Raw genomic sequence first — 21,471 nt, 5'->3', positions numbered from 1 at the left:
CAAACAATTTACAACAATATTTCAAACGACCGAACGAATATTCATATCTACAATGATAAATTAGACTATTAATATCTTAAATTGTGAACTGTAGCAACATCTTATATAACTCAAATTCTTTAAAATAAAGAGCATTTACAGACTTCCAAAGCCAAAAATTAATGTGATTCTAATATGCTTTAGAAATGATAAACCTCTTGCGAAAATTTGTGCCACTTGATACATTCATCAAAGTATCCTCAACTGCAGTGGTGAGAATATTTTTATTATCACCTTTACTGACACAACAGTAAGTTAATATAATACGACTTGCTTACAGCTATGATGGAGATAAGTCATATACATATACACAAGCAGCCCTTGCAGAATTTATACAGGTAACTTAAATTTCTGTTGTAAGAATTGTACTGCGCATGAGAACACATATAGTAGCTGGTCAGTTGGGCTAGCCATTTTCATTCAACAAGGCTTAGCGGGTAAGTGTTTGCTAGGAGAGAGATTTTCGTTATAAACATTCCTTTTCTTATCAGGCAATACTGACAAGCTGTTTGGTGTCACAGTTGGCAATAATATTTTTATCTCATCTTATATAAATAGACAAGTCCATAACATCATGGAAATATAACAGTGTAACCTATGACACATTGAAGATTTATGAACGAACCTTCAAAAGACAAGACTGTAAAAATACTTGATCAATAGACCCTAAATCTGTAAGATGGTAAATGCTAGAATTCGATGAAAGCAAATGCATAAGTTGCTGGTGAGCATTGATACGAACTAACAAAATAATCTGATACGAATGCCAGCACAATATAATAAGGATAAACAAATAGCAATGCTGTGTAAAAACTCTCGTCTTATTTCCCCTTCCGCTTAATTCAGAGAGCACGACTCCAAAGGCAGTATTGCACACGAAAGGAGAGCAGTGTCAACTGTGCATGTGTTTGCCCATCAAGTATAGACCGATGGCCATCTCTCACATTAGTACTATTTTCCTGTCCTAAAAATAGATGAGAATTTTAAGAGGACTATAATGTGAAGCAAAGAAAATCGTTTTTAGATATTATCAAATGAAAATAGATATTTTGAAATCGAAAGCTGGAAATACAACAGTCTGTTCAAGGCGGGTTTGAGTTTGACTTATAGGATCTGTCACAGAAGGCTAATAATGCCACTACTTGTTCTGTCATGAGCAGAGTATCGCAGAATCAGCCAATCAAGAGTAACAAAGAATCGACCAACCAACTGCGCTATAACTGTGAGCCAGTTATTTTAAAAACAACCAGTTTTCTATCTCGCAGTAGCCATTGCATAGTAGAAGTAGTAGTATTGCATCATAAACCCTATGCCTAATTCACACGGAGATGAATCGCTAACAAAATTTGTTTGGTTCAAACCTTTAGATCTGTTAGAGTTTCAAGGTGATGAAGCGATGTTAAGTTTTAAAAAATTGTTAGGGGAGAGGATTGATACGATTGGTTAGTTATAATTTTTGTCGCCACTCAATTGCATGAAGCTAAATCTATTCTGTTGGTCAAATGTTTGTGGCAAAACAATGTTGCTTAATGTTTACGATTAGCCAATGATAGCACACTACGTGTTGTGCTATAATTGGCTAATTGACTCTGACAAAATGACCAGAGCAATTTGGTGAGGTACGACTACCCAGATCAAAATTGTGCCGAGTTGGAGAGATTCGTGCTTTTGTAAACCAGGTACTAACTTGCACACTATCTCAATGCTGGCTAACCTGCAAAAAATCTTACTCCATTTTATTTTTTAGGAATTTGGTGTGTAACTTTGTTGAACATTTCCATGAATAGAGTAACACTCATAAATAAACATGTATTTTTGGTAACAGCAGAAAGGTTTCGAACAGCCGTTACTAACACCTGCTCTGGGTGTTCACACAAATTAAACCCATTTTCGTCAAATGACGCCAGACTTGCTGCCACTTCACAAACCAACCATCTAATAAGCTGTCCCTCTATTAGCAATAAAGTGAAATGGTATACTAGTGAATCTGCAAAGACCAGTTAAGCTGTTTCCATAGAATGATGTGAGAAGACTGAGAACAGGCTGGCCAGAATCAGGGCTGATGTTTCACTAATAGAGCAAGCCAATCCAGGAGAAACAGAAAAAAATCTGGAGTAACATCAAAATGATGAATAAATCACTCAATTCTCAAAGACTTAATCATAGAAAATATTCACAGAATTGCATGTGATTTATCCTTACCTTGTGCTTTGTGCAAAGCATAGAGAAATTCTCTTCGTTTAAAACACATTCTAAAAAAGAAAACACAAAAAGCCTTGACAAATAAAATACATGAGCTGTTTACTGTACAAAAGTTGAAGGATACTCAGTTGAAATGAACAAACAAAGACCATAATTTGAAAATAATTGGGTAAATTAAAATTATCGACTTGCAGTTAGGTACATATGATCCGCACAATAAAAACAGACATAAAAATGTTGGAAAACTTGGAATCTGTTCTAAACTTTCAGTCAGGGGCAAGACAAACAAACATTGCATTAACATTTTTAAACAGCAAGTTTCCACAGTAACTGTATCGAAAAATATTAGAGTAACATTAATAAATGTTAGACAGCTTCTTAATAAAAACATTTTTAAAAAGCATATCTGCAAAAAGTATTCTATTTGATGATTAACAACATGACAAGAGAATTTATAGCTTTTTGAAACAATTTATCTATTTCCAAATTTATGTCAAAGTAAATTTAGATTTATCTCCCTTGACCTTTTTATGGCAGTTTTCAAAACTGTCTACATACATATAAGCCATAGTACATATATTTTTCTATGAACTAAATATGAAGAATGCCATATTTTCTCTCTGGGTATGCTTAAACAGTTTTAATTGAAAATAACGATCAAAACATCATCAGTTTTAAGTCTTGCAGATTTTCAGAACATTGCAACAGAGGCATAACAAGGTTTATAACAATCGAAACAAAGTATATGAAAACTATTTACCAAACCAGAGCAGCAACTCGAGATATAAAGTAATCACATACAAAATTCTAGAAAAATATCAAATTCGACCAAATAGCAGGCATGTAATTACACATTTTTTGAGAGTGCATTGCTCCAAAATGAAGACTACAACCTGCGTCCAATGTGACCAGGTATTGGATATACGATATAAATTAGCATTTTAGATAGCCTGAATATAACGTTTGTACCTGTGCACATGCTTGTAAGAGTAACAATTGTGGTGACAAATAGCTAATATAGAAACATCTATGAGACATCTAACGCTATGTAGACATCTGGCTAATCAAATAAATACATTTTTCATAGCCAGAGAAAGAATGCAATAACTTGCAGGGTGCTATAGTTTTAGAGCTAATTCTCAACATCTGTGACCTTCTTACACAACTGGAAACAATAAATTAATCATATTTAAAAGTCTGATAAAAAGCAGCTTGAAAAAAGTAAACAAATAATTTGCGAGTAGATCGGGGTTTTTCTACTTATTTCCTCAATACTGCTACTCCAAGGTTTGCTATGGCAAAAATTGTGCTATGCCAGGAAGAAAGCGTGGAGTGGATGACTCTAACCAAGTATTAATAAAGTACTCAATACAAATTGCAAGCCAGTGCATAGCTCCACAAGTTCATCAAGAAAACGTAAAGTACGAGAAAATAAATAATAAACCAAGCGGAAAGTGAACTGACAAAAAGGTCCAACTCTGCACAGAAAACCTTGCAAAATAACTAGTACCACAGTCTCTACTACTATCAGACAATAATTAGAAAGCAGATCACTTGTAGCAAGGTTTAAAATGTGGCCGATCGATTAGCCTGAGATCACACACACACACGCACACACACACACACATATATAAGCTGATGAAATGATTGGAACTCCTGTCTCAGTAAGAAAGCTTGTAACAAGGTATTTGAGTACAAGGTATAAGAGACAACAGTCAGTCTATCAAAGATTTGAGAACAAACTTTGATATTATTTTTAGTATACAATAGTTATTGGTAGTAATGGTATGCACGGAATTTGAATTCTTTGATCAAAAATTTTCCATCTAGCCCATATGCGCCATGAATAGATAGTTAGCTATATTAGCCAGTGTTTACGATGAACTCGCAAATATTTTGTTTGAAAGACATGTGCAATGCTCTGCAGTTGGCATCAAAAGTTTTATAGTAATTTGCACTAACACTTTCCTTTCAACAGGAAGCAAACCGTTCAAAAAGGAGGGAATTTGCGGAGGATTTGAGCAGGTGTTACATTTTGCAGCTTGCTCTATAGCATCACACAGAGTTGCAAATTCTGGTCCCTGCCCCTCACTGATTTTAACTCAAGCCAAAAAGAGCAAACATTGAATGTCTTGCTCGTAAACTGAATGTCTTAATGTACATTTGCCAGTTTTTGCTACAAAACACTCTGTGATGTGGCAAAAATTGTTTAGACCAACTATTCACGCCGATGCACCTCAAAGTGATAGCTGCCGAGGTGGAAGCAAAAACGACAACTGACATTGCCAATCAAACCTTCCGCCGTAAATGTGTAATACACAATTAATGTAATCTACGACAGGCATAGTGCATCTTTGAAGGTCAGTCCAAGAAAACAAGCAAACAGAAATTACTCCACAGAGAATTGAATCTTGACACTACTCTCCCGTTAAACAATACTGTTCAATTAATAAAGGTATTTCACAATTTAAAGATTGAGTTTTTTGAGAAATGAAAATGATGTTGATCGAAAAAATAAAGAAGGTAACGAGGCTGGCAAGCCAGTAGTGTAGGCAACACTCACCCGCTTGCTCTGCGCAATGAACATGGTATCGCTGAGAGCAACCTTTGCAGAAGCACCCAAGTATTGCACCTTTCTTCTTACAAGAGGAGCAAGTCTGCAACAAATTGGCCATGATAAGCGGGTTTTGCGCACATAGCAGAGCAATGTACAAAGTTGCATAGATTACTAATACCTATAAATCAGCCTCCACTCGGCATTCCAAAAGCTAGCTAGCCTTGTTGACTGTTGTTGACACTAACATCTAGAGAGCAGCTTGCCAAGGGCCACAACACTGCCAAGTTTTCTAACAATCTAGCCGGTACGAAGGTATGACTCACTGTTATAAGAGTTAGTAAAGTGTGCTTACCGTTTGCAAGGCAGCAATGACAGCTTCATAAACTCCAAAGAGCTTGCCTGCAAGCATATAGACACCGGGAGACCATACTATGCATCGTTCATGAAACCATATTTCATTAGGACGACTGGTTTTGTCAAATTGCTGCTGTCGTGAATCTAAAGTCTTTTTGTGTGAGACTTTGGCGACAACAGGACAAGCCGGTTGTATATTATATCCGCCGAATAAGTCTCCCATATCTCTATAATTGGATATGTGCTGACAGAAAGTACACACCCATTGGTCTGTTGAAACTGGCAACTTAAGTTCAATTGCGGTGCTGCCCCCTTTCGGACTTAAACTTTCTGTTTTTCTATGGTGTAAAGACTTTGTTCTGTTTTGGACGGACAGTGAGAGTTTGTGAGATTGCGATAGTGTGCTCTTGGACACAGTGTTACTGGCATTGGACTTGGCCGAATTTTTACTAGACTCTTTGCTGCACTCCAATAGCTTTGGACCTTGTTCTGAACACTGACCCTTACCGCTACTACCAACACTGTTGCTTCGTGCTCTCTGGTCCAACAGTCGAGTCTTTCTATTTTTTGAGCCAGGTGGCCTACCTCGCTTTTTCTTCCCAGTAAAAAGTATTTCCCCAGTCACATCACTACTAACGACCCTCATTAAAGCCTTTTCCATCTCATTCACACTTGCCTTCGGTTTGCGTGGAGGGGAGACTAGAACAGCATTTGACTTGAGAGGAAGAGGCAGACCATGCTTGTTCCCCGACTGTACAGCAAAGTTTGCATCAGTATCTGAACAATCCATTGGTTGACCAATAGGGGAAGAACTAAGATTGTGGTCGTCCTTAGCTATAAGGTTGAGCTTTGGACTATGTAATAAGCTGCCGCTGTGAACCGGTTTTTTTATTTTGCTGCCAGATGATACCGATGATTTTCGCTCTTTGAAAGACTGTGGCAGAATAGCACCAAGATCTGCCGGCTCTGCGGTCTCGGGAAATTGTTGGCTTTCTGCCAACTTGGCCGCTTCTCTTAAACGAATAGCTTCTTTTGATGGTCTTCCTCGTTTTTTGAGAGGCATCAGAGCTCTAAGAGACTTTGTGTGTTCAGAGAGTTTGTGTTTTCGTTTCCTAGGTGGGAGTCGAGATTCGTCTCCCAGTAGCTGTCCACTACAACCATTGCTACTGTATGAAGAGCTCATCTGCGAAGAGAAACTTTCATTCAAGTCTGATTGCTGAAGTAGGTCATCATGAAGTTTCATATCTGACTCCTCCATCTTTCCAGAATCAGAATAGTCATTATTATTGGATGAGCTTGCAGTCAAATCATCGCGAGTAGCAGAGGAGGCTTCCAACGAATTCGGCTGTAAGGCAGATGGGACTTGAAGTGGCGAAAACGGTTCTAATCCACAAGCAGTCGATGCTTGCTCTATTATAGGTTGTACAGAACCCTTTTGGGTAACATCTGGGGACGAGGAAACAAGCTGATATGCTTCTTCGGAAAATAAAGCTAACCCTTTGTCTGCTCCCACAGGACTAGCCTCACTGTGAAGATCCGATGCATCCATGCCAGCCTTCTCATTAATGTCTGACAAGAGACAATCTTCACTCGCAAGATCTGATGCTTTAGGAGGATGCGGACTGTTCTCACTTTTGTTGGAGGTTGTAGATGTATCATGTTCCTCATCATTGTCCTTGTCGATCTGCTCACTATCAATCCCGCTGTCTGCTGCGGTTTCTTTTGGTTTTGCCTCATCATCTAATGACTCAAGCTCTTGCAATACTGAGCTAGAATGTTCTTTAGGCAGTGCAGATGATAATTCAGCAAGTGAACTACGGGGTAGGGTTTCGAAATCACCGGAAGAGCTCGTAGAAGAGGGTTTTGATTGAGACACGGGTTGATTAGATGCGCTAGAAGGGGAGACGACTTCAGTAACTAGCTTGTTGGAAGAAAGGTCGTGTTCGTTATGACTAGGTGTTGCCGCGCTATGCTGACACGCGTTACTTGGAGCTGGCATCATGCTGCCAGACATTGTAGAACTGTTAGTTACTGTCACAGATGGCTGGAAGTATTGTCCAACCTTATTAGTACGAATTGGAGAACTGACTTCTTGATTGTGATTAAACTGTTCTGACGAGTTACTAATAGCGGCCAGTCTTTCTATAGACCTCCTATGTTCAAGTTCTGAGCTCATACAGCCGTTAATGGCTGGCGTGGTATGACTGTTGTTACTGTTATAGTAGTTCATATTGGAGACGTGTTGCTGAGGCTGGGCTGACTGGTGCCGAGTAGCGCCTTGCTGATTAGCTTGGTGATAATTGTATATTTGAGCATTAGATTGTACATGGGGAGAGAGCATCGGACGGTCTCCTAGCGAATGGGTACTTCCTGCAAAATGAAATCACACAATGAATACCTCCTACCTGCGAGCGGTAAGCCTACATTTGAGCTGTCACGCGTGAAGGAGCACCATGTACCCTAAAGAAAGCCAGATTTTGTTCTCAATAATAACAAATTGCGCTAAATTACACTTAAGCTTTAACCACAGCTAGCAAAGTTATGTGATGACAAATGTAGCATACATTGCAAGCTTGTTACCAGATAGATTTATATAGATAAACATGCATAAATTAACAATGATATTACGAGTGCAGTAGTGTGCTAGAAGACACGGTTGTGAAGAGGCAACAACATTATGCACGGCCATCAAGTACAATGACTCTTGCTGGCGATGCTTCCAAGTACTCATCAGCTAATCAATAACTGCAGCAACAACCGTCCAGCCAGCTAGATAGCTCAGCAGTGTTATTTATAGCCATAATAACACAGGTGATGCCTTAGCGTAGGACAGATGGGGGCAGGTGACAAGTAAGAGCAGCCATTTATGCGCTCCTAATATTGGCTTGTTTCTCATACAAATAACTGCCATAACATAAACATAATGGCGATTTCAAGGTTGATACCTAGGCCTGGCTCAGTTTCCGACAGTCAGAGCCATGAGTGACATGCAGAGCTTCGGCATTAAATAAATGGTTTATCATGGGTACAGTACATTAACCCCATATCAGTGTTAGAAAACCATCACATGAAATAATCCAAACTCTACCTGCTGGAGAGTGAATAGAGTTGGCAGGACTCTGTCCTGTCCGTACACTCAGTATGTTGTGCCCCCCAGAGCCTGGGCTATAAGAGTTTTGAGCCTGAGGCAACTGTGGTGTCTGGTGTTGTTGGTAGTTGTAGGCCTGTGAGGGATTAATGAGATTTTAGTGAACTGTGTGGTAACTTAGACATCTTTGTATAAGGATATATATGCACACTAACTAAAAAACTCCCATCCACACGTTTACTGCATATAAAGAGAGTGCTTACAGAATGATTATGAATGAAAAATGACATTTGGGTGTAGATGAACCGCCTTGTAATCTATAGAGCAACAAGACAATACTTTTGTTTACATGAGATGCCTGTTAGTGATACCCGAATTCTAAAATGCACCATAAGGGTGGCACTTAACACGCAGCAAACGGTGAATGATAGCTATATTTTCAAAACCTCTCCTAGCTGGTGTTGTGCAACCTACTTAGACCAATAGACTGAGTCGGTAGTGACAAGATTCCTAGCAGAATGTACCAACCGATCACTAACAATCAGAGAAACCTGAGTCAATTTCCATGAGAGCTCTACCATACACGATACACCATCCTCCTTGCAGAAACCATAACTCGGTTAATACCAACTTATACCATTTTTCTTGTTCTGATTTAGCGCCATTGTGATGACAAAGAGATTTGACGATCTTGCTAATGATTGGAAAGTGACAGTATAGATGCATGAAGAGAGCAGAGCGTAGTACTTGATAGTAACTAGGTTCGCATACTTACATGAGCCGCCATGTTATATATGGAGTCGGCTATATGTTGCGGGTTTGTGACACGGTTTTGCTGTTGGGCATTACTGTAGGCTTGCATTATGTGTGCCTGCTGCCGGTAATGCTGCATATACTGGTGAGCCTGAGAGCCAAAGCCATAAGACATATTGGCAGGAGTCTGAGCTACCTGAAAGAAAAACATCCACTACGTAAAGATTTGAATCTCAGCGAAATTCCGAAGTGCCTGTCCCTACATCTGTTTACTACAAACCTAGTAGAAAACACCATATGTCCAACTAAACACTAAGCACTCAATAACACAAAGTCTGAGAAGCTTGTTTGGGTAGGACAACACAAAACACTGCGGTCTAGTGTACAAGGCATATAAACGGTAAACAACTATTTATCAACTAAAAATAGTCTTGCTAAGGTGCTCTTCATAGAAAACAACTGCAGCCTGATGCGTACCACATACTCTGCACCTCCTAGGTCACGTCTAATCGCCATAGAAACTGGTGTTTGTTCATCAGATTACACAGCCCATTCTAATCTTGTCATATTTTTTGCGAGTGCCGTTTTCTCACAATTGTTTTGAATCCATAGCATTAACGATAACATGTTATAGTCAGAGAGAACTGATAGATAAGATGATACTGTAGTGGTGAATAGAAAAAGCGCAGGAAACAAAGGTACCTGTTGGGCAACCGCGCACTGTTCATTGAACGGAGCCTCCGTATTCCCTCCATACTGGCCATATGGCATCACCATTTCTAGAAAGACATGCAACAATTCATCTTGAACATCCTCTAATCACACTAATAAATATAATTGTATATGTTGTGTAATGAGCATTGCGCAATACCCTCCTCAACAGACTATTACCCCCTCAATAGCAGTGCCACTTGATTACCTTTCAATATACAACAAAAGGTAGTAATATCAATCAACGCTTGCAACTGCAGTTAGTAAAACCGCCTAGTACAACTATGTACGCATGAGCCATCTTGTACAATTTGCTAAACTCACCTGGCCCTGGGTAACACATTCCATGATAACCTCCGTTCATAGCCTGATATGGAAATGCAGCTTTACCATCAGCGATGGGTGCTAAAATTACATCATTTAATAAACGTGTTAAATTTTGCCCCTAATAGTACACTAAATAAATGTCTAATCAACTGGACAGATTACAGGGAGAGATGCATGTGACATAGAACATGTATCCCATCCTACTCAAGTATGCATATATAGCCTATTAAACTCAAATCCATCAGATCATTCAAGACAAACACATAATGGCTGTGCAACACGTCTGCACAGCTTGGTTAGGCTTAAAAACTTTATGGGATATTAGCTTCTCACCTCCCGCAGGGAACCCTCGATTGTCCATAATAATGGTACACAGGCTACACTGAAGATCAACTCATCACAGAATTCTGGATGTTCATATCATGAGTAGATGCTGATATCCAACCTACAGGAGACTGCAATCGTGGACCGATATTCTTACCACAAACAACTGGACTCTGTAATGAGACTCAGCATCTTATAAACTTCCTGTTTGGTTCATGAAGGTAACACAGATCAGTACACATTAACATAAAAGCCTGTGGCACTAGGGATATATCCTAATATACTGAGAATAGGATAGGAATGCATCTGCTGATAGCAGGTATTAACATGAGCATGATGCGTGTGATAACTTGTCAATTCAGTTCATGATACAGGGATGGTGTTCTATGAAGGATTTTTCCTCCCCTTTTACTCAACTTTCTATCGGGATATTACTAACACTGACTTACTAAATGTAAGTCATACTCAGTGTTTTTTGTACTGGTGACTCATGCCACGCATAACACATACTCATGTCTTTAGAGTTTGAAGTGACGCTAAGAGACAGCAGAGAATGGTTCATAATTGATGACTTGGGAATAAAACATTGAACTGATCAATCATGCTAGATTTTCATGCACCACACGATTCTTTTGAGGAAACCAACATAATATGTATTCAAGAGGAAATAGCTGGCAAATATACATTTAAATTTTAAATTTTAAATGTTATTTTCATTTTGAATAATGATAAAGCAACAAAATTTGGTGTTTTCTGTATCAGCGATTGGCGTATGGGCCTTGATACAGGGCAAGATAACATTGTCCTGTCAGAAGATATAAATGAGTTAGAATGGAATGAACCTTTTATGAGAAAGATTAGCTTGTTTGGGAGCAGTTATGTGGTCCACTAGAATTGCTACTAGACGGTTTTTTTGCTCAAAACAGCCAGAAAATCGGTAACGTAAAAACCCATTACAACCACTAGAAAGAAGGAAATTGGCTTTCTAGGAAAAAACAGCAAAATTAGTCATCACTCAATTGTTTGACAATCTAATTCGCAAAACACATGAGAGCTGTTTAATACTCTTGTGGACCAAAAGTCTCATAGAAATGAGACAAACTAATAGCATAACTTTTTTCATCTAGAATACTCAGTAAAACTTGTAAACCAAATAGGACAGTTGACTCACAATGTTAATAAAAAAAATGAAAACTCATTTTTTACTAAATATTTATCTACCACTCTTCATGATTGCCACATTTATTGAAATTTTAAATATTTTCAAGCAGAAGCTATTGCAAAACTGCAAAATACTCTGCGAAATCACTATGGTCTCTACTTAGACTATGAGATAACAAAGTAAAAAAAATTAATCTTTTGCCAGAATCGAGTTCATTTTCTATTATTCTTTGTCTTTCAAACATCAAATTTAAAAAGATCCCATTTTCCAATATTTTCAAATTTACATGTCGGATTCATCAAACTGACAATAGTTTATCATTAAATACAATCTCAGTTTTAGCAGTAGGTTTAGTTCACAGCCAGCTGACAGAATCCCTGATCAGCTTCTTCATGGTGTACTGGAGAATGGGACCCACCCAATTGGCAGACCATGTCTGCGATTCAAAGATGTACATAAACAAGATCTCAAAAATTTTAACATTGACCCTAACACCTGGATGTCGGTATCAAAGAACAAAGTGCAATGGAAGACTAAACTTTACTCAGGCAGCAAGGCTGACACAAAAAGTCTTTAGGAAACTCTAGATAAGGAAACAGGAACATGAGAAAACACTACCAAGCATTGTCATCATATGACAGAAACATGCCACTACTACTTAGTTCACAACACTGAAATTTGGCTGAAATCATAGCAGTCGAGTTACTTCAAAGAGTTCTGGTCTCATACTTGAGTAGGCAATTGGGCTCATGATTCAATTTTACGGCTATTTTAAGACTATTGAAAGTTGGCTATATCATTTTTCTAGATTCTAAATCAGCGTGACTTTTTATACCAAGCTTTCTTCTCCATATAAATGCTTATATGATGCCTTACTTGATTGTTAACAATATAGAGTAATGGTTTCCCATATATAGGAGTGACGTTCACATTATATCTACAAAAAGCTAATTGCAATCATGGTGCAATAATCTCGACATTAAGCAACTCTCTTCATATTTTTTATATTTGTTCGTTTTAAAGCAAGTAGCCAAGTGCACACTTGACTTGTTTTCTTTCTGACTGCGCATATGCAAATGTATTATTATATATTGTTTATTGTCACTCAGGGAATTTAGTAATAAATTCAATAACTGAATAATAATTATAATTATGATTTAGTATATATTATATCAAGTTGCCTGCAGTGTTTAAAGAGCCGCTGCTATTTACCTTTTACCTATTCCTTTTACGCTAATATAACGATATTTGCACAACTTGTAAAAACTAACGAAGTACCATAAACCATAAGGTATTTCAAGCGTATACGAATACTATACTTTATTGCATATTCTTAAAAACGTACTCTTTCTGATAGTGCTAACAAACCACTTTTACCGCATGGCTCTAATAAAAGGTCTTACCTTACACTAGCTTAAGTATAGGGCAAAGTAAAGATAATCCATTTGTCTAGTGTGGCCGAATGCTATCAAACTTTGCACCTAATTAAAACGGGTTATCTAGCATCAAAACTTTAAAATGTTACTATTGCTGCTGATAAAGAAACTGACCAGTTTTTCAATTACTACTATAAACAAAATAGTAAGTAGATGGTCTGTTAAAAACTTAATGAATCCTTGGTCGATATCCCTTATCACCTTGCAAAAAATATTACTAATGTTATAATAAATGTTGCACAAAAAACAAGTGGTACAAACTGATAGACTAGTACTACAGCTGTATAAAATATTCACCCGATATCACAGCTTTCAAATCTAGTCTTTAGCATAAAACCAACCACGTACAATAGAATAGTTATGATAACATTCTTTAATAAGTGATGATTGCCCCTTAATTAAATTATGTAATGATCCGTACCTTAAGTATCCAGATATTATAACTAGTAATCAATGGCGACAATAGCACGGTCTTTAGAAGTTCACGATACAAAAATATTTTTTTCAACGAACACTCACGTCGGATGTAAACAACGAGACGTAGACAATAGTTTTTAGCATTTGGACTATGGCGGCTCGTCACGTGATCATATATATTCTGCGTGTAGCAGCATCTGCGATTATCGTGCATGTAGCGCACCTGCGAAGGTATTTAATATTATGTCTATGCGGCAAAATGTGATATTTATGTGTCTATGTAATAGTATCTTTATTATATATCAACTATATAGTTTAGGCACCCAGTCTATGCGTGTGACTTAAAAATTTGATTATGACATTTGTTGGCATAAAATATGACTTATCCACTGTTCATGGTCAAAATGCCATATACACGACATACGAACAAACCCTCACCAAATTCAACGCACGCATCACGAATATGACTTGGTTTCAAGTCGTTTACGAAGTCATATAAATTTCAGTGCAACCGTGTTGCACTAAATAGCATCGGAGCAAACATGAAAACTTTTAAACAATTACCAAGGTTATCACATACTTTTGCAAGATCAATTGTCAAGCGTAAAAATGAAAAAAAGACTTGATAGGAAAGCGGTGAGACTTAGCAAAACATTACATTAATCAATTTGTCACAGTATTCGCCAAGGCGACACTTGCAGAGAGAAGACGCATCAAGGACGAAAGCACACTGCAAAAAATTTTAAGCCAAGACCTAATGGTCGATTTTAATAGATTTGTAATTAAGAACTCATCCTATTTTACTCGAGGCTCCAATATCAGACACACAATCAATACAAGTGCAATGAAACACTCTTTTTTTAACCGTGCGATGAAATTTTAACATCTGATTCTCTTATAACTAGACCAAGCGATCTTATACTTTTATCCTTCAGTCTTAGATAAATAAGTCTATGCTTATTTGTGATCTTATTTTTATGCCTAATGCACCATTTTATTTCTACAGGCCTAGCGGCCACTTGAAATATTTTACAGAGATAGATAGATAGATAGATAGATAATCCAAGTCGATCAGACATTTTAGCGCTAACATAAAATGTGCAACTACAGAATCACTCAAAATGATCATGTCTAGTGAAACGAAACTATGATTATGTGTTGAGAGTATAATAGTCGGCCTTACAAGGGTTGTTCATCCACAATGTGTCAATTTCAGTCTATGACAGTCATTTGAACCCTTTAAATACCTGGTCTAACTAGAATGAAGTCTTCAATCACTCTTGAATGTTCGAGTGTCAGGGAGTGGAGCATTTTCGCTAACAGTATGCCATGAAGCTTACAGTGTTGTGCCTTACTTGTATTGATACGTGATTCTTGTATGTTGAATCGCAAATGTGTGGTCAAACATTAACTGTGTAATGAGCTATATGTGTTATGAAGTATGTGTTGCTAACAGTTGAAGCTGGCCAGGCTAAATTCCCTGAACTTATCCAAACAGATATTTTTATCTAACATGGACTTTCACGCATTTGGGAAGTATAGTCTAGATTAGTGCCGGTAATGGTTCAGCACAACATTTTTCCGTCTCTTCATAATGTGTTGAATCGTACTACTATTATGTAGACTGTTATAGAGCTGTTCTTGGTTGATTATCCATGTGAGTAATGAGTGAAATATTGAGTTGAATGTGAGTATTTATATAATATAATGTAAGGTGTGTAAGTATGGTAGTAGCATGTATCATGCTGTTATTTAACAGCGCACTACTCTTGGTAGCGACATGGAAGATAGATTATCTTTCCATAGCGCGTGTTTCTGATGGGTGTTGCATCTTGTAACCTCAATTTATTGGCCGTTTGTAGAAATAGAGTTTATGTTCACCGGTTATAATGAAATCGTCACTTCAGGATTAGGCGATTTTGTTTAGGCATTGTTGAATGAGGGATCTTCCCAATCGAGTAGGAGCTCCTCTCTCTGGCTGTGCTACATAAAATCTCTCGTCCATACAATGTGTAATTTGAGCACGCTGCCAGACTTTCTGACCTAGACTTAATGGCTAAGACGAACCGCATCTCCATCTTGCAATGGTTTTGATTCCTTTGTGTGTGTTGGTCATACTCCGCTGTATCTATAGCTCGCTTTTGTTTGAGAGCTGATTTCATTCTATTTGTGTTTAGATTTAATAGAGATGCAGTGGTTGGTAGGGTTATTCGACAACGGCGACCAAACATTTGCTGAGCAGGAGTCAAATCGAATCCTTCCTGAGGAGTGTTTTGTGAGCTAGTAAAGCCAAATAGACATCAGCTCTATCATCACTAGCTTTAATAATTGGTCTTTTTGCTGTTTTTTTGCTGATACAGCTTTGCCGTCTTCCTGTTGGTGATGTGTGCTTGAGGTTGGTGCCAACTGTCATACTTTTGTGTAAGTTTTTCAAACTTCTCAAACATAAATTGTGGACCATTGTCAGTTATTAGAGTTTTAGTTAGACCATAGCTAGTCATGTTGCTCTTCAATTTCTCTACTATGGTCCTCGTGTCCTTTTATTCAACTCAATCCACTTCAACGAATGGAGGATATAGTACTACAGTGGTCTACAGTCACCAGATACTCTGTTTCATCACATGTGAAGAGGTCACTAGATACCATCTGCCATGGCTGAACTGGCAGATCAGTTTTTATCATTGGTTTCCTGTGTTTTCTTGTACTGTCTTTGACAAATATCACACTGGGCTCTGAAATTTTTCAATTTCAGCGGTCATACCAGGCCAATAAAAGAATTCTCTTGCCCTTCTTAATGTAGCCTTGACCCTTTGATGAGATGAGTGCGACTCTTGCTTCACTTCAGCTCTTAGTTAACGTTGTATAACTGCTAGATTCATCAGATGTCGTCCTAATCATTATTTTTCTAAGGATTTTCATATTATTTGTAAAGTTATGAATTCAGTCAAATACGCAGAAATCGAAAAATGATATGAATTGAACACCCGTTTTCGGCATTCTATGGTTTTTGGGAACCATTTCTGGTTCCCAAGAAACCATTTCTGGTTCCCAAGAAACCATTTCTGGTTCCCAAGAAACCATTTCTGGTTCCCAAGAAACCATTTCTGGTTCCCAAGAAACCATTTCTGGTTCCCAAAAAACCATTTCTGGTTCCCAAGAAACCATTTCTGGTTCCCAAGAAACCATAGAGTGCCGCAAATATATGTTAACCACATTAAGTACATTATTAATGTCTATGCATGTCATATGAAACATGCTAATTAAATTAAGTAAATAATACAACATATCTCTTCAAGTTATATATAGGTATACTACTCAACTCAACAAGAAATTCACTCAAGCAGCAGTGGTAATTACAGACTAAATGGAATACACGCCTTACACACATTATCTTCATTTCCAACAGATCAGTTAGTACAGAATATTAATAAAATACTTTTTAATGTAAGAAGTTTATACCAAACAGTATAATGTAAAAAATTCGTGACATCCCGTACAGTGCGCCCTCGGGTTATGATGACTTTGTTGTAGGATTTTTTCGCCTTACGATGTGGAACACAATGTTTTTTCTCAATTGACATACAACATTTTTTTGCCATACAATGTTAACAAATAAATCTCCAACAATGCATAAAAGAGATACAATGCTCGCTCTCTTTCCGTTCAGCATTATGCGTTATCAATTATACTGAAAACGAAACGGGAAACAGATAGGTGATAAAATTTTAGACGAGGATAAAGTTGAAGTTTAGTAAAATACATACTAAAACTTAGCTTTAGGATGTGTTTAGTGAGCTAAATTCATTTTAAGTTAAATTCAATGTTTATGTTATATGTCTGTCTTGAAGGTAAGAACTTTCAATGGTACGTACTGCAAATAGTACATTGTAATGTTACATTTTATGCAGATCATTATAACTAAATACACGTAATTAACTAAAGTTACTGTGGGTAACTATAGTTACCAAGATTAACATATTATTTTATTACTAATTTTTAATATGTACAGTATGCATACAAAAATTTGATGATTTTTACCAAGGCGTGTTTGCATTAGATATTTACTATGGGTTTCTACAGTCCTCTGACATTTTTACCTTGCTATGCTAATACTGGAATGAATTGAAATCCTATGGCAAGGGTTCACTGTATATGTAGAAGCATTACAACGTATACCGTAAAACCTCTATTTGAACGCCACCTCTATTTGAACGCCACCTCTATTTGAACGCCACCTATATTTGACCGCCACCCTGAAAGAAGGGTTGAAAAATAGAGCGGCATTCTCTAATTGAAATCCACCTCTATCTGCCCGTCACTTTGACAATCTTTGATTTTTACAAACCCATAATTTTAATTGATCAGTAGAAAAGTGTCCACAAAATCGTATTAATAATAAATTGTTTACATCTATAGCAATTATTTCTTGTTTCTGTTCATATCGAAGTCCATTTTCCAACCCCAAAGATTCTTAGTTTTTTCATTGAAACTTTAAAAGCAACACCACATAAATAATTAACCCTTTCGCGGGCAGAGCGACGGTTTTGTCGCTTTGCGATATGGCTGCTAATGGGCAGTGCGACGTTTTTGTCGTTTCGGTAACGTATTTTATTATTGCAGTTTCTGGTTAGCTAAATGCCGTTTTTTGTTTACTTTTTTTACCAATAGCAAGCTACGATATAGTAGTTTCGGTTAATCTCATAAATTGACTTTAAGATTGAAAAAAAAACGATCGTTTTTAGCAATGATGAATAAATAAACTTTCGAAAAAAATCAGAAAATTGTTCTAAATAATTTATCAACTTTTATTTTTCTTGCTTCGGTTTTTGCTTTTATTTACCGAATTTTTTGAGAGTTTGACTTTAGTTTACCGTCATGGCGACTTCTAAAAGAACCTCCCGAGATTATTCTAATAAAGCAAGTACTAGTACCGAAATTACTAAGAGATTCAGAGCTGACAGTGACTTTTTAGATTTAGTAGCAAGAGATGACAGTGAATCAGGTTGGAATTGTGATTGGAATGACTTTATATCTGGAAGTGACAGTGATGAAAAGGCTGGTAGCAGTAATGATGAGGGTGTGAGCAGGAGTGATGCCAGTGCCTGGAAGAATATAACCAACATAAACAGAGATAAATCTACAATTCAGCAGTTTATAGCAGTGACAGGCCCAGTATTTACTCCAGTAGATGCTCAAGCAGTAGAGTATTTTGAAAAGTTTTTTGAGCCTGTCAATCCAGGAAGTACATTTTTGTGGGAGCTCTTTGTTACAAGAATAAGAACATGGTGCAAAGACTGTGATGTGGGCCTTTGTAAAGGAGAATGCTTTCGAAAATATCATTCGTAAATAGACAATTATTATGAAAAGCGTATATTTTATGTTATACATTTTTATTTGTTTATAATATATATATATATATATATGCCTATGGACATATACATGTATACATATGCACCTTTAAACATAGATATATGCACATAATAACACACAGAAAAGTGTATGAACCTTTTAAAAAAAATTGACTTTTTGGAAAATTAATTCGCCCATGGGAGTCTGATTTAGTTTTGAAAATTCGCCCGCGAAAGGGTTAATAACTGTATCCGGCTGATAGTAATTCATTGTTTAAGGTGGTCTCGATACTTTGATGTTTGTGAAAATTGGTTTACATTTACGATAGCATATGAATGACTAGTTTTGTGCGTAATGCAACGCGTAGAAGAGGTGCTCTGCCAAAAAATTGCTTGAACGCTAATATCGACTTGTTCAGCAGAGGAGTTGAGATCAGAAGATAATATGGAAGGTATTGAACAGCCAAAAGATAAAATCGTTCCAAACAAAAGCAACAATCAAAACGCAACTGTCCGAGCAAGTTATGCAAATATTTTTGTTTCAAAAATGTTAATTTTTGTTTCTCAATGTATGATAAGTATGATGTGTTTATGTCAGTTGTTCTAGAATATATATTTGTAGCATTTGATAGTTTATCATTATATAACTTATAAATTTGTCGATTTATGGCATATTTGACAGCGTCATATATAAAACTTACGATGGATCGACGTTCATAATTGTACGAAAATTATTGAAAACTATCGGTTGCTCCGTTCTACCCTTCTGCCTATGATTTTATAAATTTTACTTTTAATAAAATATGATATTCTACAATGAAACTAGGTTCTTGCCACAAGCGTTATTAATTTAATTAAAGCTTGAATGATTACTAAGTTAAATAATTTCAAAATTTCAATAAACTTAGGCATACTGTTTTTAAATTTTTACATCAGTTCATTGTTGATTATATTATACAATGTAGATAGATTATTATAAATTATAAGCTGAATAATAGAAAGTGTAAAGTGTTCTCAAGGATATTTAGATTTTGTTGAAAAATGTTATGGTTGTCGTTGTTTAAATGAGTAGCTCTGAATATATAATATTTTGCCTGTGATCTCCGGTTTTCCTGGCAAACAAAATACTTTTTTGTAAAACAAGAAATGCTGATAGGTGCACCCACAAGTTTAAATTCAAATACAGGCATGTGTATGTACAAAGGTGTATTGTGTAATATGTTTATGCATACAAACTTATAAATATAAAAGAAACAAATACAAAAGGTCCTATAAATATGGCTTAGACATAACTGGCCATTAGTGTGAGCTTTGATTGAGTACCTTTATAAGATAACAGTACTAAAAGCAAAACATCATATAATATTAAAATGTTAATATTTTATGCAATGTAACTATGCAAATGTTTCATATAATACTGTAGGTTAAAAATTACGTATATGGCAAGACATTGTCAATGTCTTATCTAATATGGCAGTATAAGTAACTCATGCAGAAACTTATTTTTTATGACACAAAATGTTAAATAAACTTTTGCTATAGTGTGCTTTTATATAATGACCCAATACAGAATTTCTAGAAAGTTGTGGGTTTTATAGAATTTATTCAACTAATTTACAGACGCGCTATTAATCTATACCATCCATCAATATTTTTCAACAAAATAAGAAAACCACCTTGTGACAATTGTCAGCCAGTGATAGCTGCTAGCAAATAGAGCACTGGGTCTTAAGACAACTAGACATCACCACAATTCTTTACGCTCTGAGCAATTCTGATAGCGGGTCTACCCTATAGCGTCCAGTGAGGAAAGCATAAACCAAATGGCACGAATTAAAGAATAGTACAATCTAGCATATTTCCTGCTCAATATAGACCATATAGATTCATTTACACCTGCGAATCTGCGTGGGCAAGTTTACTTCCAAGCCAGCGTTCTAAAATCTTTTCGGCAGGTAGCGCCCATAAGGCACGTAAAGCCTTCCAGCCAGGCTTCTGTGTCTCTAGGAAATATGGATCTGGTTCCTTAGAATATGACATTAAACCATTCACTAGTGAAATAACAAGTCGCATCACTACACAGTAATATAAAACATCAAGCTCTGCTTTTGTCAGTTCACGCTTTTTCATAAAGCCATGAAGGCAGTCGTATCCTGTATCAAGGGAACAATCAGAAATCAACGTCATGTACACAATATAAATAGCAAGATCAAAGATCTTGAGACCATTTGATGAGTCATCGAAATCGATAATGGCGACTATCTTCCATCCCTCCTTGGGAAACTTTCTCACCAGCACGTTCTGCTCATTCATGTCATAATGGATGACGCCTAAAATAATTACAAACTTCATCAGAATCACATTACGCTAATGCCAAGCAGCCTTCCCTTACAGTGCCACAACATACTCCTTCGGGTACTGATACATATTCATACACTACTACTATATACTTATACATGTACAATGTCACCACATACCTTTACAATGTTACCACATATTTTTTCAGTGTTGCTAAATAGCATCTAAAGTACTAAAACATGTTTAACATATTTTTACAGTGCAGCTACATGTATATACTTCTACAGTGTTACCACATATTTACCAAAACATATTTTTACAGGGCTACTACATACTTCTACAGTGTTACAACAAACTTGTACAGTGCAAAGGTATACTTCTATAACGCTCAAACTTTCCACTATGGTGACCCTACATACTTGTATAATACTACTACATACTAATACAGTGACACT

General features: G+C 36.7%; 2 protein-coding genes across 7 annotated transcripts in view; both read right to left on the bottom strand.

The window, feature by feature from the left end:
* Nucleotides 1–403: 403 nt before the first annotated feature.
* LOC137399351 (transcription factor 20-like) lies at nt 404–13,477 on the bottom strand. Its single transcript, XM_068085433.1, has 10 exons — nt 13,375–13,477; nt 10,365–10,476; nt 10,029–10,109; nt 9,696–9,772; nt 9,016–9,189; nt 8,241–8,376; nt 5,151–7,522; nt 4,805–4,898; nt 2,242–2,291; nt 404–1,003 (listed from the first exon to the last, which is right to left on the bottom strand). The coding sequence occupies exons 2-10, from the start codon at nt 10,390–10,392 to the stop codon at nt 980–982; spliced, it is 3,036 nt and encodes a 1,011-aa protein (XP_067941534.1). The 5' UTR covers nt 10,393–10,476; nt 13,375–13,477; the 3' UTR covers nt 404–979.
* Nucleotides 13,478–19,920: 6,443 nt separating this feature from the next.
* LOC137401300 (hydroxylysine kinase-like) overlaps nt 19,921–21,471 on the bottom strand; it is a 63,305-nt gene continuing 61,754 nt past the window's right edge. For all 6 annotated transcript variants that reach the window (XM_068087682.1, XM_068087684.1, XM_068087685.1 and 3 more), the window contains one exon: nt 19,921–21,048. In XM_068087682.1, coding sequence (XP_067943783.1) covers nt 20,609–21,048 — 440 coding nt within the window. In that variant the 3' untranslated portion in view covers nt 19,921–20,608. The remainder of the gene's footprint in view (nt 21,049–21,471) is intronic.

The sequence above is a fragment of the Watersipora subatra genome, chromosome 1 (assembly GCF_963576615.1).
Source record: "Watersipora subatra chromosome 1, tzWatSuba1.1, whole genome shotgun sequence".
NCBI lineage: Eukaryota > Metazoa > Bryozoa > Gymnolaemata > Cheilostomatida > Watersiporidae > Watersipora > Watersipora subatra.
This window is presented reverse-complemented; position numbering and strand designations above follow the sequence as displayed.

Bases quoted from the DNA above. Each gene is read 5' to 3' on its own strand.
- LOC137399351 (XM_068085433.1), bottom strand. From the start codon at position 10,392: ATGGACAATCGAGGGTTCCCTGCGGGAG. The intron at 8,377-9,015 runs GTAAGTATGCGA...AATCCCTCACAG, and splicing joins TATATAACATGGCGGCTCAT to GCCTACAACTACCAACAACA. The intron at 2,292-4,804 runs GTGAGTGTTGCC...TTTCTTTTTTAG, and splicing joins TCATTGCGCAGAGCAAGCGG to AATGTGTTTTAAACGAAGAG.